This window comes from Cajanus cajan, chromosome 4, assembly GCF_000230855.2.
Source record: "Cajanus cajan strain Asha chromosome 4, NIPB_CcT2T_4, whole genome shotgun sequence".
NCBI classification, from domain to species: Eukaryota; Viridiplantae; Streptophyta; class Magnoliopsida; order Fabales; family Fabaceae; genus Cajanus; species Cajanus cajan.
This window is the reverse complement of record NC_138520.1, coordinates 2,656,097-2,675,072: the sequence shown is the minus strand read 5'-3', so window position 1 is coordinate 2,675,072 and position 18,976 is coordinate 2,656,097. Positions and strand designations below refer to the sequence as shown.

Genomic DNA, 18,976 nt, shown 5'->3' with positions numbered 1-18,976 from the left:
TATCAAATATATTTTAAAATATCTATATTCCCCTCCTCGCGTGCGCCTCACGTGACTACCGCGTTTGACGTTTCTTTCTCTCATTCCACTTCCACCTTTCCTACGCCTGCCTCACAACCAATCCGTGCTACTGCTTCCCCCTTCAACCTTTTTTTACTGCACTATTTATTTTTATTATTTTCTTCTTATTCCTACTAACTCTTGACCAATCACAATATCACAACTCTGCCCTTTCTTTAAAAACAAAACTCCAATAATTATTAATTTATAACACAAAAATTTAAATCATTTTTTTATAACTAATATTTGTACCAACTATCGTTGTAGATAGTTATATGACAAAATAAGACAAAATAAATTGGATACATCAAAATTATCACATATTCTTTTTATATGTAACTAGTGTAAAGAATAAATATTTCATGTATATGTGTATTTTTTAGAAAATAAAATAAAAGTAGAGGTTAATAATTAGAGGTGATAAGTTATTGAGTGGTTTTATTTGGAAGATAAGTTTTTTAACAGTTATAAAAGTAAAAATAAAGAATAAAAATTAAATAAAAAATGAACAGTAATTCTAGAGAAAGTAAAATGGATAAATTTGTTTAGAAAAATGTGTAAGTCAAAAGAGATAATCCCTTTATTGTTAGTGTAGGTATAGATAGTATGAAAAATTTTACAATGTAAAGAAGTGGTAAATAAATATTTTTAAATATATATAATTAAAATTCCATTTAAATTAATATTTTGAATATATACTTGTATTTTATATTCACGATAAAAAATATATATTATAAAATGTAAAATGAGATTAAATTTAATTGTTGGTTCTTTTATAATGTAACGACCCGCCACGGTCTCTACACTTAGTGGAATCGCACTACAACTAGTTAACTAAGAGAATATTAAACTGGATAACACATACATACAGACATAAATATAAAGATCGAAATAATTAAGTTTCTGTATATAAAATATAGCACCATATATGTACAGTCATCCCAAAATATTCCTTAGTGCCGGTCAAACACTAACAAAAAAATGTTACCCAGAATGGTAACTCAAAACACGAGACTCAGCTCCTCGTCTCACAACGATCATCTCTACTCCTAAGCTATCCCTGACCTGCTCCCATACCAAGTATAATCATCGCAGTTCCACCACATGGAAAACAGAAGGGTAAGCTAGAATTCAAAGATCAATAATACAAGTACAGAGTAAAAATCTATACTACACATGCATCCTAAATCTTGTCCTTAAGGAACCTTTCATCTCAATTAATCATTCATTCACCAAACATGAAGTCAAACACCACACTTCATCATATTAATAATCATGCAAGGAATGCAACTCATGACAGATATGCATACATATCAATCATCTAATGCGTCGTCACGTATACACCTAGGAGATCTCCACAACAATAGAGCTGTACAAGTGACATTCCATCCTACCGAAACCACCCCAACCGTTTTCACGCCCAATGCGCCCGCTCGGTCACAGCTAAACAGGATATATAATCCTCACTCGGGTTTACTCGGATGATGTCACTTACACACTTGGAAGTCCAGATCCACCGTCAGGTATAGCACAGCTGGGTACGGGCTTACCACGACCTTGGCATGCATTAACCAAGTCAATTGTGGAGTTCGCCCACCGACTATCCGCAAGGATCCACGCACCTTCCCGAGTACTTGGTTAAGGGAATAACCCTCGACCTCATACCCCGCTCCAACACTAGCTAAGGACTTAGAGGAGACTCACCCAACCCAGTGGCCTATCTGAGCACCACTCTCCCAAATCCAGTGGCCTCCCAGAGCACCACTCTCATATATCAGTGGTCTATCCAAGCATCACTCTCAAGAGACTCTATGTGAGCTCTTCCAGTTCGAAAATATTTTTCCTCTCCTCAAGTCCTAGGCTAGACTCATGCCATAGGCATCACATGAAATCATGCATCATACATCATAATGGTCTGCCCACCATCATGATCAACAACCATACACATGTCGTAAGACATCACATGCAATAATGCATCATACATCATAAATGGTCTACCTACCATTATGATCAATACATACCATATGAACATATCATATTCAAACATTCATATATATCATCACAAAGCATACATATGAATCACACCTCACCATACATCATATATCATACATACATGATCTAAAACTTCAACTTTAAACATGCATAAGCATCAATTCATTCATAAATATATTCAAGCACAGTGCCGTCAACTCGCGCCTGGCCTAACACCAACCCAAAAGCTCTAAGCTCTTCCACGCCTGACACGCTCAACCTGCGCCCGGCCTAAAACTATTCAGAGAGTTCAAAACTCTCATCCAAACTAATAAATTCAGCCACATGCAAACAATCTAGCTTCCCTTACCTGAAGATTGGCTCAGATAGCCAAAGACTGAACAAAAGTAGAATTTCCCCTCGAGGCTCAACTCGAAACTTCAATCCTCCCAAAACAAGCTTTCTAATCTGAATTTCAAGAAAAGACAGAAGGAGTTATTGATCTAGAGGAGAAAAGGAGTTAAATAGAGAAATTTGGGAGAGAAAGGAGCTCACTGACCCAGAGACCTTCTCTCTAAAACTTCTCTCTAGAACCAGAACTCCTCACGGCCCCCCCTCACCCCTATTTATAGGCAATCTGGAGTGGCCAGAACGGCCCGTACCGATACCAGAACGGCCCGTTCTGAACTCCCAGATCACGCACAAAATCCACGCCCAGAACGGCCCGTTCTGAAATCGGAACGGCCCGTTCCAGGACTCATCCGGAACGGCCCGTTCTCCCTCTGGAACGGCCCGTTCTCCCTCCGGAACGGCCTGTTCTCCCTCCGGAACGGCCCGTTCTCCTTCCCGGAACGGCCCGTTCTCAACTACAATATGTAGTTCAATTCAGTAGTGTGGAACGGCCTGTTCCAGTTCGGGAACGGCCCGTTCTGGCTACTGAATCGACCTCTTTTTTTTTTTTTCAATGTTACATATAAAATATTAATATTTAATTTAAAAATAAAAATATTAAAAGGATGAATTAAAAGTAGATAAAAAGTTAAGAAAACCTTAAAAATACTTTTATTTAAGTTAATTATTATAATTTATAGGTTGAATTGTATTTTTATTAGATTCATTTTTTTCCTTTAACTTTTAAAATAATTAATTTGATTATTCATTTTCTAAATTTAGATCAATTTAATCTTTTTGAAATAATAATTAATTTAAATTTTTAGACACGATTTAAAAAAATTACTAAAATAATACTTAAAACTTATTTTTGTTATATTTAATATTAAATATAATTGAAGTTCAAACGAGACCGTGTTTAAATATGATGAAAAATGTATAAAAATAAATCTAAAAGGTAATAAAAAATTTAAAATATGTATATATATTATTTTATATTATTTTTTAGATATCTGATATATTTTGCACACGATTTTCACATTTAAATAGGTGGACATTCCCTCTCGTCTTGAGTTTTCTGCATTCGTAAAAGTCAGAATTCGAATTTTGACTATTTGGTCAAGCGATGTAAATCTCTCGCTACTCATACCAACCCAAGGTACATATAAGTAAAGAGTTTAATGTTGAAGTTTAAAGTTTTTGATGAATCAATAATTGATTCAAATTTATTTATAAAATTAAAAATTTCTATTTTTTTAAAGAAATAGATTAATCCAAATAAAAAGATAAATGACCTAAATGAACATTTTAATATATATAGAATAAAATTAAAATTAATGTAAAAAGTAAGACAACAAAAAAGTAATTTAACCTAAATTATATGTATATATAATTGAAAATGTTAAATAAAATCAATAAAAAAAAAGTTAAATAAAATATTTAAAAATGTAACAATTTATCTTGATCTTTAAATTTGACAACTTAAACCGACAATAATAAAAATAACTAATAACTTATAATTATATATCTATTGATGACTAAATATGAATTATATATCATTCATGTGAAAGTAAAACAATTAAAAACATTCATCATCTCAACAATACAACAATGTCATTCATATAACATGTTCAAGACATATACACACTACACGAACTACAATTCAACTTAACTTTCAACTAGTAACTCACAACATAATCATTAATATACAACATATTAAATTTTAGCATGTAGATTTCATTATCATACAACATCATTCATAAACCTATTCATCATCATTTAACCATAAAATAACTCAAACAACAAATGTTCATCATACAACTTAGTTATTATGCAAGCACTTAACTCAGCTAGAGAAGAAAATTATTTGACTAAGTTCTCATGCTGAGCGTGAAATCTCATGCAAAGCATCGGGCTTATATAGTCATATAAGAATTTTGCAACTTTTCACACTAAGCATACAACTCACGCTTAGCCTCAACCGTCGAGAGTCATGCCCAAGTTCTCACGCTTAGTATTACAAACCTAGAAATTCCTGTATAGTTGAAGAACAATCCATTTTTTATGAACACCACCCAATCTCCAAAATCCTCTTAGCTTATGCAATAATACATGCATGCAACCTCAAAATCTTACAATTATAACAACATGCAACTTAGAAATCGAAGAAGAAGAGACATGCAACAACAACACATCAATTAGGTTGTCGAATTCTAAAATTTTCACCAAGAACACCAAAAAACCCAAAATTGACCAATCTTTCATCTAAAAAATTCTTAGCCACTAAAATGAAGAATTTTCAAGCAACATATACACAGAGATCCATCGGGAGTTAGGTTATAACTTTCTTTACCTCAAGGTCTCCCGATTTGTGAGAGAAAAGGAAGTAGTAGAAGAAGAAGAAAGCTTCATGAAATCTCTGCATCGATAGCTCGAAAATAGATTTTCACCCCCCAAGTTTGAATCTCTGTTTTAGAATCTGCAAAAAAAAAATAAAGGAAAGTTTAAAATCTTCAAAATTCCTCTCACTACTCTCTCTCTCTCTCCAACTTCTTTAATGAAGTGAACTTATGAAACTAATTTCTAAAGAAAGACCTTAAATATTTTTCTCCTTAAAGTTCAATTTGACATTTGCTAAGCGACATTACTAACAACAAAAACTCATAAGGAATTTCACCAAATTCCTGAACTTCTTAACAAAAATAACAATTAATCACAACAACATATTAAATTATTTACAACACTCTACAACTTATAGTATTACAAAAAATACACTTATCTGAGAAAACTCTTAAACATACTTTCATAAAAAAAATCTTAATAATATTCTTAACAGTCAAATATAAGTTGGTATAATTATAATTAACCATGGTTAAGATGTGATTAAATAGTTCAAAAAAATGTTTGTTTTAATAATATTGACAATAGTAACATTAAACTTTAATTTTTTTTGTATTTTATTTTAAATTTTGTTATTAAATTGACCATAGTGAATATCTAAAGATTTTTATATTAGTTCAAATTGATATTATTTAACTTGTACGTTTTGTACATTGACTTTTGTGTAATTAGATCTTGAAAACAAAAATATATTTAAATATAGGTTTTATATAACAAAATATAATTATGATGTTAATAAATTGGTATTGATACTTGAAAAGAAATATATATTATAGAAAAAAATTACTTTTATTAGAATATAAATATTTGCTTATATTATTGTGTATTTTGACTTGGAAAGTTTTTTATTCAAATCAATATAAATAATGTTTGTTCAGTAAAAGTCATGTTTAATGAACATAAATTAATACTTGATTGTCAATTTTAAAATATTGCGTGAATCAATATCATAGACAAAATAAAATCAATATGTTTTTTTATGCAAATGTATTTTATATGTATTTAAAATTTTAGAAAATCAATTTTAGTCCCTAAAAAAATTGTACCGAAATGCATTATGTTTTATCTTTAAAATAGTTTAAATAATTCTTAAAAATATTATCAAGGTGTTTCTAAAATTTTAAATTAAAAGACTAAAATATGAAGAAAAAAAATTAAAAGAATAAAACTAAAATTTAAATTTGTTAGGGAGACTTTAAAAAATATTTTAACTTTATTACATTTCCATATAAAGCTTTTATCTATCATTATCCAGGTATTTATCAAATGATTTATCTATGATTGCCTCGAGGTATGTGCCATTCTTTGGATGCAATTACCTTAAAATATGTTTAGGAAAATTCAAGGAACATTGGGTTAAGTTAGGACATTATAATCTGGTCAAGGTCTAAAGGAGTTAAGGCATTCGTAATTCTCGTGATGCCAATACATCTCTTAATAGGAAACATACATGGAGCTTGGTTAATGAACCACAAAAATTATGGGTTTTACTCTTATTTGAGAAAATACCTCAAGGGAAGTTCAGTGTTGTGATTGAGAGAGTGTGCATGTTGTTCCTATACTTGCATTCAATTATTCACGCAACAATATTTCTCTATTAAGGCTTCCATTTTTGCATTGGGTCTGGGCTATTTCTCTATGGTTCGATAAATTTCCTTCTGATGGACCTATTTCTCAACATGTTGACTATGTGAATATTCAACATATCAACTCTAATGTCTATTGATGTTGCATTGTTTGGGACGCGTCAATTGATGATATTTGTAGTGCCAAAGCTGTCTTTCGTTGGCTCACCAACGCTCTCCCTACCAATGGGGCCTAAAAATATTTTACACCTCTTTTATTGTTTACCAACTAACCTTTTTTTCTGTCCCAAAGATATGTTTTTATGGACCCTTCTTGCCTCATGTGTGGTTATCATCATTAGTCAAATCATCATTTACTTTAGGGGTGTCCTAAGGCTACTTAGGTTTGGCAAGTTGTTTGCATTGTGTTTCAATAAGATTTGAGCATTATGGATTCGCACTCTTGGCTAAGGTTATGCTTTAGGTCGTTAGGGAATTTTATTAGTTGTGATCTGTTGGTGGATTTGGAAATCTAGGAATCATGTTATATTCAATGTTTTTAATTGGGATTTATGGTATGTTGTTAATTGCATTCGAAATAGGATGTTCAAAAAAAACTAAAAGAACCGAACTGGATTTAAAACTGTACTGGACCATTTTAAAAAAACTAGAATTAATTGTAAAAAAAATGAACTAAATATATATTTTTAATATAATTTTAAAAACCGAATCTATTTTTTAAGAGGGTCGGTTCACTTAAAAAAATTCAGGTTATACTGTCACGGAAATATAATAAGTTCGTAATCGGTCTCTGCACCTCCACGTTATACTCATTCTCAATTAGACAATTCTTGTCTATATGTTTAGTAAAGATAACAGGATTTAAAAAAAAAAAAAATTGGGCAAAATTTTTAGCAAAAAATCTAGAAACTAAAAGAGCCTCTATTTCGTGCAATTTTTTTTAGTGTACTATAGTTTTGCAATTGCATTACGAATTTAGTGAACACTAAACAAGAAATACTAATTAGTAGAACTAGAGTACTGCACTTGTACTATATTATGATAGTTTTGCAATTGGATTTTTTTAGCAGAAAAAAAATATAGGTTTTGAAATTGGTTTAATATAAGAAAAGTCAATAAACTAGTTTCTGATGTTTATATAGAAGAAAGAATACAGGAAAATTAATTGTTTAAAACGGGTACATTTCTTAAAATCGGTTAAAATTAGTTTATTTCTTAAAATCAGTTTTTAAAACTGGTTTGGTTTTGAAACTGGTTTTAAACCGATTATAAACCTATTTATTAAAATAATTCAGTTTTAAACCAATTTATTAAAGTGGTTCAAATAATTTATAAACTGGTTCAATTTAATAAAATGTTGTGGTTCAGTTCAATGTGATTTTTTGGAAAAACCAAACCATGCACACTCCTAATTCGAAATATATATGCATATTATTATCAAGCGAAATAAGGTCATTTCTATTAAGTTCGTTAGCAACCCTTTATCTTATCTTTACTTATATTAAAGTAAACAACTTTGTTATAAATTCTTTATATAATAATTTTTTTAATTTATATTATATGTATGCAATAATTTCTCTTCATGATATATTTTTTCATGGGATTCTTTTGCAAAAAAAAAAGTAATTATGGGAAATTAAAATTATAATTACATAATAAAATATATAATTATTTATTGGGGATAGCTTTAAAATAAATATAAATAATAAAATTATACTAAAAAATAAATTAAATAAAAAATCACAAAACCTCCGTACAGAATATTTCACTTGTTGAAAATTGTAACAGAAATTCATGCAATTATTTTTTTTTTATGTAATATAAAGAAGAAAAATTACGCAAAAATTTATTTCACAAAATTCATGTAAAGAATGTTTTACGTATAAAAAACTCTAATAAAAATTGACTTAAAAAATATTTAGTTATAGGAAGTTGAATTTCTAACAGTATAAATAATGTTGTAAAAAAACAACATAACAAAGTATTAATTATTTTTTTTACAATAAAAAACTAAACTAATTATAAACGGTGTTACAATGAGCATTAATCAATATTTGAAAAAAGTATCTTAATATTAATATGGAAAATCGTAAAAACGTGATAAAATATTAATTGTTAATTTCGAACAATTTTAAAATAAATGTAGATAAAAAAAATGAAGAGTGTATATGTTTTATATTTTTATTTGTTATATATATTTTATTTTGTTAGCTACATACTATATTAATATAATAAATGTTTTTCACGTAATTATATATTGTATTAGTTTATTGTATTTCTTGGTTTTCAAATTTTTTTTTGGGTATTATTAATATACTTTTTAAATAAGTTTTGTGTAAAGACATGATAAGTTATAACACTTACTATAATTCAGTTTCAATGCAGCAAAAAGAATAAACAAAATATTAACTAATTTAAGGTTATCAAGCAACAAATATATTATTTAATATACATAAATATATGTATAGGATAGGAAATTTTAAAATAGTTCATGTGCATACATAAAATCTATCCAAAATATACAATTGTGTATAGATAAAACCTAATCACCAGTCGAACGTCTATATAAGACCATGTTACTTCAAAGTATTGTCAACAAAAGAGTCACCACTAGTATGACTAACCACCACTTTATCCAAGAGAACCTGAAAATCCTACTTTGTTCTTATATCAAGGATGATTACGGTAGTTTTAACTATAAGGAAAATAATGGTGAACCTGTGAAAAGAATCAACAAACATTGACAACATTGAGTAATAACTTAAAACAACTTAAGTAACAACATTCATTCTATCATGCAACTCTGACTTATCATCAAGTACTTACACAAGCAATTTATGACATCATACAATATATGACACTTCAACATATTACATTCTTAATCATTAACACAATTAACCAACTAATGTGTCATCATACATATCAACTAAAGAGATTTCCTACATCAAAGGTTAATAGTTCAAGTGTTTAGATCTTACTAAATCACAATGTTTGACCTATTGCAACCACGTCAAATATAAATAACTTTGGGCTTATCAAAATACTTGTTTAACAATTTAATTTGATTTTTTAGGTTCCGTCACTTGAACTAAAAAGTCTAGTACTTTGTCAAGGTGGAACAACTTGGATACGAGTCTATCACGACATTAGTTTGCAACACTAAACCTCCTATGAAACTAACTCATTAACTACCCTCTAAATACTATGTTATTCCAATACTCAATTAAAGACCAAGTCTCCAATCTTATATTTTACTCAATTCGTCACTTTATACACGTATGCATTGATTTTGCCCACATACAAATATTACATAAAACCTAGAAAAAACAACTTAAAACAATTACTTATTCGAAAGTCAACTTACTTACTGAAGCTTGAAGACTTTCAACTTTCTTGGAGTGCCGCAACTTATATCCAGAGATATTTTAATTTTTAAAACAACTTACTCTCGTCTAATTTTTTTTTGTATCTCAACAAGAACATGCATGTACATCACAAGTCTATAACATGACAACTTACTCGACTATACCATCTTACAACTTATACAACTTAATAATCATTTAACTTACAACTTAATAACATAACAACATTGTATATAGTATATCAATTAAGAACATAAAAAATTATCATCATGTCATCTTCAACATACAAATAAATCATCTTCTTTCAATCATAAACAACTTAAACATCACTAACCAAGGACGGAGCCAAGGGGGGACCTACGGGTGCCACGGCCCCCCCAACAATTTTAATTTTTTTTTATATACATATATATTACTATATGGTACCCCCTATTTTTAATATAAACTCATATGTATAATTAAATGAATAACCCAAATTTATTTTTTTATTCAACTTTTGGACTTCTGGTACGGCCTGCTATGTGGTATCACTTTGGAATTTTTTTTTTTTAAAAAAATGTAGCGCCTCATTTGATCATTCCAATTCTCGGCCCCCCAGTATTGAAATCCTGGCTCCGTCCCTGTCACTAACAGTCATGCAATTTATGCCTAGTGCCAAGCCATAAGCATTGGGCACCATTGAGGAAGGAGGTTTTTTGTTTTGTCCACTTTTGGTGCCAAACTACCCATTCCCAACCTAGTTGAAGTAGAGAACCTCTCACTTTCTCACACCTAGCATGGCAAAAGCCCATGGTTAACCCTAATCGGACAGACGACCTCTGCCTAATTCACGTCTAACGTCACTTCATTAACACTTGATGTCAATCAAAGCAAAGGTAATTATCTCTTCTCACGTCCAACGCCAACAATCTTGCACATGATGTGAGCAAGAATGAATCCAATAGTTGAAGCCACGCTTGGTGCCATGAAGGCGCACCCGATGTAATATTAGTTTTTGCACTAATGCAAAAATCAATTATGCCTGATCCACTTGAAAAATAGCAACTTGCCAACATACATTGCATCATACCACATCTAAACAACATGTACAACACAATTATACCATGAAAAATAACATTCATACATCAAAAACCAAGAATCATCATGTTTCATCCCATTAACAACTTTAAGAGAAAAACCACAACTTAACAAACCATCATAAATTCAATCAATCTCAACCACGATAGATGATCATTAGTAGTAAACAACCATCAAAATCAAAAAATCCACAAACTTTCTTTACCTCTAATCAATCCAAATTGAAAAGAGGAAAAAAATAAAATTTCGCACAACCTAAGACTTTAGATTCTTAGCTCCGTAAGCTTTGAATCAACAATTAACCCACTCAACCAGTTGTAGGAAGAGTAGAAGACGAATTAGATAATGAAGAATTGAAATTGGTTTTCTTGAGTTTGAGAGACCTATCTCTAATTTATTTATAGTCTTAAGAAAAAAACTTGCTTACTTTTATTTCTATTGACTTAATTAACTCTAACTAAAACTGACTTTGGACAACTTAATTCTCAAGGGCTCCTATGTATTGGAGTTTCAAAACAACAACATTAACATCAATAATCAACTAATTATATAATTAATTTAAAACATCAAAAGCTCGTAGTGTTACATTTTGCATTTTAATCTTATTAGTTGTGTAACAATTTCCCCTATATATTTTTTTTCACTCAAATCATATATTTAATTATTACTATATCTGATGCTTGATAAGTGGAAGCCACATCTCGTGAGAATAGATTAGCCTTTGGTTGTTCGCTTTAGGATATTATATGGATCACGAAAATATGGATCATGTTCGTGGACAAAAAAAAATCTTATATTATTTGTATTTACTTTATTAATATCATCTCACAATATTAGTGATGATCATAACGAATTTATTTGTTTGAATATTCAATAGCAACATTTGATAACCACAAACAACTCTTCATATGCAAAACATGTAAACATATATAAGACCTTTTATTTTATTTAATGAGAATCAATTAAAAAATTAAATTTGATTTTCCTCATTTTCTTCTTTCATTGTCATATGTAATTGTGAAATTTAAATATCTCTAAAACATTTAAATTTTGTTTCTCTATTGATCTATGATGGAACTTAATGGTGTCTTAAATAGACCCGCATAATTAGACAAGTTATGTGAGTATTATTCTCTTTTTGTTTTTTTTCCTTATTTATAAATGTTACTAAAAACTAAAAAGGCTATTTTATTCCTCAAAAGATTTAATATTTTTTTCCTTTAGATTTTGGGTCTGTGCTAACAAATTTTATATTCATTTTTTTATTACATTTTATTTTATTCATTTCTATCACCATCATTTTATGTTCTTTCTTAGATATTATTCTTCTTGGCGTAGGTAAATTTGAAACTTATTTTTGCTATTCAATATGATTTTTTTCCCCTATTTTATTGTTCTTTTATTTCATCTTTTAAAAATAATATATGACTTAACATCTAACTTTAGTTTAATTCATATTTTTCATTAGAAGTGTTTTTCCCCCTTTTCTTAGTTAGATGGTTAAATTTATTATTTTTGGGCTGTGGTGTGGCTAGAGTAGTATGCACATGCTGTCATTGTACTTTTGAATGATAAAAAATAATATTAATTATCTATCATATAATAATTTAGCATTATTGATATATTATATAATATTTATATATTGAGTAATTATCATAATAATAATAATATTATTATTATTATTATTATTAAATGATGAGATAACTTATCTAACTTACTAACCCTTAAGAGAGTCCGATTAGATTAATTCATTTAAAATATTATCTCGTGGTAACTCAATTTGGAAATTAATTCACTTTGACACTTCTAATTAAGAATATTATCAAAGTTAACACCAATGAAAATTTTATGGCAAAATATAGGTTATTTAGATGTGGTAACTTATTTAAAAATGTTACTATCAAATGAATTTTGAGAATTTTAATTAGTTATTGTGAGTTTTTTTTTTATTTTCAATTTAAATGCTCAATTGTTTATAGTTCTTTATGATTTATAACTAGTATGAACTAATGGTTAAAATATTTCATATATCAAATTTAAAGCTTGTTATTCATATTTTTGTCATCAGTTAATTAAAAAAATAGTTTTAACTTTTAATGATATTTCTAATCACTTCTAAAAAGTAGTTTTTTTTTATCATAGAAAAACCTAGTAAATATTTGTAGTCACTACTTTCATTAATAGTCACATTTTCATGTGTATAAAAAAAAATCACATTTTCAAATAATATTTTTAATCAAATATTATAAAGGCATAACAGTTAAGATTTTTCATCCAAAATCAATGTGAATACTACCAATTCAAACGTTTAGCCAAATAAAACACAAAAGACACATTTAAACAACTAATAATTTACCAATACATACACCATACAACAACAGACTTTGAGGTGCGAAAGAAATGTTGAAAATAAAAAATATTTAAATAATAATGTATTTTTTTATTTATTAAAAAATACTACACAAATAGAAAAAGTCATAAGAAATAGTTCATTATACAAAATTTCAACCCGAAAAACATCAATACGAATTCACAAGGCTCCAAGAACTTGGGTTGCAAATATTTGTTTATCTAAATTGATGTTTGAGTATTTCCTTCATGGACTTTCAATAAAAATGACAAATCCATCAACTTTGAAAAGCTCTATACTAAAGAAAAATACAAGTTTCATCTATTAAAATCTTGAAATGTGATGACAAATATATATTTTTTAATTACATATTAAAAATTAAGGTAAATTAATATAATTATTATTATCTATTTCATACAAAATTAGTGCTTACGTATATAATGCACCGATAAATATGTATAAACTAATGAAATTGATAGACTTCATGTCTTTATCAATATAACCATGAGTGATGAATAATCATGTAATAGAAAATCTGTTCAATAAAAAGTGATGGGAGTGGTTATTTACAAAACACGATAGATTTATTTACGTAATAGAAGTATAATACTAAAAATAAAGACCAAAATAATTACACCATTCCATATTTTCTTTATAATATATATAAATTTATTAAAATGAAAATCATATATGTAAAATATAATGCACAAGGATGAACGTTAATATATATTTGTAAATTTATTAAAATAAATATTATATGTGTAAAATAGAATGCATGTGGATGAACATTTTTTAAAGATAAATATAAAATTTTATACTTAATTTACCGGGCAAACTTTTTGACTAAATGATTTTAATCAACTAAAATTTAAATTTCTTTTATCTAATTAACATAGATTGATTTACACAACAAAAATTAAGTTAAATGTGTAGTAATTTTAACATGATTTATTTATTTTTGTTTTTTGGAATGAGAGTAACTCTCCAAACTAAAACTCACAAAAGGAAGATATAACAGAGAAGTCTACAAGTAGTAAAAAGTAAACTCAAATTGAGGAAACACATGCATCCCTTTCAAATAAAGCAAGACCTCTATTACCATTACAATCTATTTCCTAATTAACTTTCCTAAAGATATGAAGAAAATCAACGTTATGATTATCTCCTGCCATTTGTACCACAAGACTGGCAAAATTAGAGACAATTTTCATTAAGGTATTTAATATAAAGAGCTAAAACTAACTCTGTTAAGAGCATATTTGTTTTATCATTGAGTTTCCTTGAATGAAAAAACACATTCCAGAACACCAAATCAAGGAGTAACATTTTCTGTCTTTTTTCATTAAATGTGGTTTTGTGAGTTTTCAATGGAAAACCAACGCACATACTAAATCTTTCTTGAACATATTAATTTATTTATCTTTAATGAGTTTCTAGCCATGATAAATGACACATAACTCAGGCTGAACCATCTAGCATGGACCCAACTTACAACAGTAGACAAGTATGAAGTTGCTTACATGATCATGAATAATACCTCCACACAAACAAACTGCACTTTGATATAATGGTACAATCCATCACAATTGAGCTTAAGACATTCTTTTAAGAGTTTAACCTAATTGATATAAAAACTATAAAATTATGACAGTTCAAAAGTCCACGGTCGTTCAATCCATGAAATTCTAAAATTATGAGCTTGTTTCTCAAGAGCCATTTGTTAACATTCACACCTACGTTCTGGAACAGGAAATAATTTTGCGTCTTCTGAATCGAGCCAGGAGACAAATATTAAGTTGTCCAGATGATCATGAATAATACCTCCCACAAATCGCACTTTGATATAATGATATAATCTCATCACTGTTGAGTTTAACACATCCTTCCGAAAGTTTAACCTAACTGATATAACAACCTTAAAGATTATGGCAGTTTAAAAGTCTGCAATCATAAATTTCAATCCATGAAAATTTCAAAGTATGACCCTGTTTTTATGAGCCATTTGTTAAACATTCACACTTACATTCTGAACACATGAAACACCACAAAATAAATAATAAAAACTCTTACATGCATATTATACTTATATTAAAATTAGTAGAAATAGACTTAAAAATAGTAGAAAAATGGATAAATAATCTAATTATTACGGTTAACAAATTTTCTAATGTAATTTAATAATTTTAATCTAACTTCTCTTCCATGTGTTTTTTAAATAACAACTACATGATTTTTTTCCATAATTTCTCTTACGTTTCTTGCACTACAACCTTAATTTTTATGTTTCTAATTTTAAATATAATAAAAAAGTAATATTTTATTTTGTTTTATGTCATAAATAAAAATAAAATAAAATAAAATTCAATTTGAGCAAATATTCCATAGAAGTGGGCTTTGGGTGATTCATTCGATAAATGTTACAAGTGTCCAATACGCATGAAACATGCAATGGGCTTTGGCAAATTGGACTGGACCGAAGTGATGGCCGAAAAGAGAAACGAGAAAGAGTAAGAAGATCGGCGATGAAGTAGAAAGCACACAGAAAACACAAAATGGGAACGGAGGCATAATCCAAGGAATAACGCAGCCAACACAAGAGAAGGGCACGGATCAATGACATGGCAATAAATTTAAATTCCCGCCTAAACCCCTGACCTCCCCTTGATTTCATTTCGTTTGCAATTGAATTTCAATTTCCCTAGGGGCTTAATATCTCCCCTCATTTGTGCCTAGCCTTATGTCATAGTATCATTTCCCTTATCTTTCTCTCTCTCCCCCTCTCCACCCAAACCCTAACTCCCACCTCTTCGTACGTATTTTCCTTCGCTTTTTCATCCTTTTTTTTTCGTTCTCCACGAATTCACGCTCAGAAATCTAACTCTAACTCGTTCCTCTGATTGCAGCATCAGCCATGAAAGGAGGCAAGTCCAAAACCGAATCTAAGAGAGCCGATCCCAAGTAAGTTTCATTTGTTTTTGATCCAACTCTGAATTTTTCATTTCTCTGATGGTTCGATTCTTCGTACGGTGAAACACAAGAGAACTCCAGGTTTCAGATATTTACAGATCTGAGATCTGAGGTTTTCAAACTGCGTCTCGATCTGTGCTTGGTTCCTTATGCAGATTATTTTAGATTTGTTCGTCATAATTTTTCTTGGCTTTTGGTTCTATCGGTTTTGCTTTGAATTGCAGACTTGCTGTGAATAAGAAGGGTGCCGCCACCAAGGCTAGGAAACCTGCCGGCAAGGGGAAGGCAGCGAAAGACCCTAACAAGCCAAAGAGGCCTCCAAGTGCTTTCTTCGTTTTCATGTAATTATCACCTTCAACTCTTCGTCGATGCCCTCTATTATTTTCCATCAAATATTTTTTTTTTCGATCTCTTTTAAATGTTATGCTATCTGTTCTTTTTCATTTGTGTACCCTGGAATGCTTTATATATAAAAAATAATATGACATGAGTATGAAAGGTTGTGCATATTGAGTTTACTTGGTCCAAGGTATCCTTCATGAAGTCTGGTATGGTATCCATGATTATTGATAATCAACAATTAATAACTAAATGCATGTTGTTGATGTATATCTTGTTTGTGATTGGTTTCTGAAATGTGTGTGGTTATTAAAGGGAGGAGTTCAGGAAACAATTCAACAAGGAAAATCCTGACAACAAAGCGGTGTCCGCTGTAAGTTTTTACTATGGTTATAGTGTAGTGATTGCATGAATTTAATTTAGTGATGAATCTCTCAGTTTCATGACGTTAACTGAACATTTCAGGTGGGCAAAGCTGCTGGAGCCAAATGGAAGTCGATGTCTGATGCTGTATGTAGTTCACTGATTTTTGGTTATGTATTGTGATTTCAATTTTAATATTTTCTTATTGAAGCGATGGTGAATTGTTTATAGGAGAAAGCGCCCTATGTGGCAAAGTCTGAGAAACGGAAAGTGGAGTATGAGAAGAGCATGAGGGCCTATAACAAGAAACAGGTTTGTGCATTTGTGGTTATGTTTTTTATTGCCTGTACGATGATTCGTTCTTACATACATATGTTCATTTTGCATGTTGGTCAGGCGGAAGGTCCTACTGGTGGGGATGAAGAGGAATCTGAGAAATCAGTATCTGAGGTGAATGACGAGGATGATGATGAGGAGGGCAGTGGCGAGGTATACTTAAATGCTCTGTCCATCTTTCTTTGTCGAATTTATCATATCTGCTCTGTATTTATTTCGTGCTGTGTATTTTGTGCAGGAGGAGGATGACGATTAAAAAGTGGAACTGATAATAGCATTTATGTAGGTTGTGATGATTTTGATCATCTTTTGTGGGTGGTCAGGTCGTTTCCTGATAAACATATTTCTTGCTTCCAGAAAAATATTTCCATGCTCCCTCCGTTAATTTGTTTTGTATTTGCAAAACGTGAATAGTTGAAAGAAGGGAGTTCTTTATTTGTACTTCTAAATGCAACTGTTTAGTTAAGGGGTGTTTATCTTTTGTAGAGCTTTTAGTTCGATTTAGTTTTTATTGTTGAGTTCTGGTTAAGTTTGTATCAATATAATTGGCTTATCATTCCCTTCCTTCTGTATATATATGCGATCTTTTTATTTCCTCCCCCTCCTAATTGACGATTGGCGCGGTATCGCCTTCTTAACGTTGCTAGTGGACCGCTGTTGCTATATATGAAGTTTTGTACTTGTCTCTGATTTGGTTCTAGTTGTGAGTTGCTGTCTGACAGCCAATATCCTTGTGACAATTTGCCCTGTAAGTTGAAATGTTTTTTTTTAAAACTAAAAAGTGAACTGCATTCAATGCAGTTCTCAAACTTTTTAAAAATACCTTTCTTATTTTCAAAAAAAATTATTTTCATGAAAGATTGCAATCGTGATATCTTGAATTTTAGCTGTCGAGTACCACTATCGGTTTGCCAATATGTCAGTCATTGGTTTTATGATCTGTCTTAATGGTTTCTTTTTGTTAGATTTTGCTTTTCTATTCCTCTGACAAGTTTTATTTTATTGTGGAGTATTCTAATAGTTTTTGATCCAATAATGTGTTTGAATATTTTTTTTGATTATTTTCGAAACTACGTTGTTTTTAAGTTTTCAGTATTTCACTTTTAAAGCAATATATATTATTTTGTTTTATTATAGTTAGAATTTGAGCAAACGATTTTGCTTTTTGATATATGCTGGTTTTTGTTATTATATTTAATGAACTTCGATTCTGTTATATATTTTATTGATTAGGAATACCTTGAACGTATAATTTTGAAGTTGGAACTTATCCATGGTGGTCGTCATTTAATTATATTTATATTGTTTGTTTTGTCTTCATATTGTAGTTTATCTTCCCGCGCCGTTCTTAACAGTTAAGTTTTCATTTTTGTTGCGGTTCCTTTTTGCTAAATTCTGGTAAAATTACGGGAAGTAGGTATTTTGTTTCATTGTATAGTGAGTAATTGTAATTGTGATGACTTTTTGTGACTTGTTCATCTGAATGTTCTTTCGTTTGCTGGCTTTTGTTGTCTTGGTTTGTTGTTTGCTTTTTTTCCTTTTAATTAATTTAATTTAGTTCTCTGATAGGTCCGTAGCTGTAGAGGCTATCAAATTTATTTAATCTAAATCTGCTTTTAGAAGATTATTAGGTCGGTGCAGTTATTATTTGCGTGATCGTTGTAGGATTTATTTTTAAGGTTTGAAATACTGTGTTAATCATTTTAGAATAACATTTCTAATGTTCTATATTTTGTTAGAGAATATTTGTTAGTATCTTAACTTATGATTATTTT

The 18,976-nt window shown here is 29.6% G+C and overlaps 1 protein-coding gene across 1 annotated transcript; it reads left to right on the top strand.

Moving 5' to 3' along the window:
- The first annotated feature begins 15,859 nt into the window (after positions 1–15,859).
- HMGB2 (high mobility group B2) lies at positions 15,860–17,773 on the top strand. Its single transcript, XM_020379075.3, has 8 exons — positions 15,860–16,005; positions 16,100–16,154; positions 16,388–16,504; positions 16,818–16,875; positions 16,968–17,012; positions 17,097–17,177; positions 17,262–17,354; positions 17,440–17,773. Exons 2-8 carry the CDS (start codon positions 16,108–16,110, stop codon positions 17,455–17,457), a joined length of 459 nt encoding a protein of 152 aa, XP_020234664.1. The 5' UTR covers positions 15,860–16,005; positions 16,100–16,107; the 3' UTR covers positions 17,458–17,773.
- Positions 17,774–18,976: the final 1,203 nt, after the last annotated feature.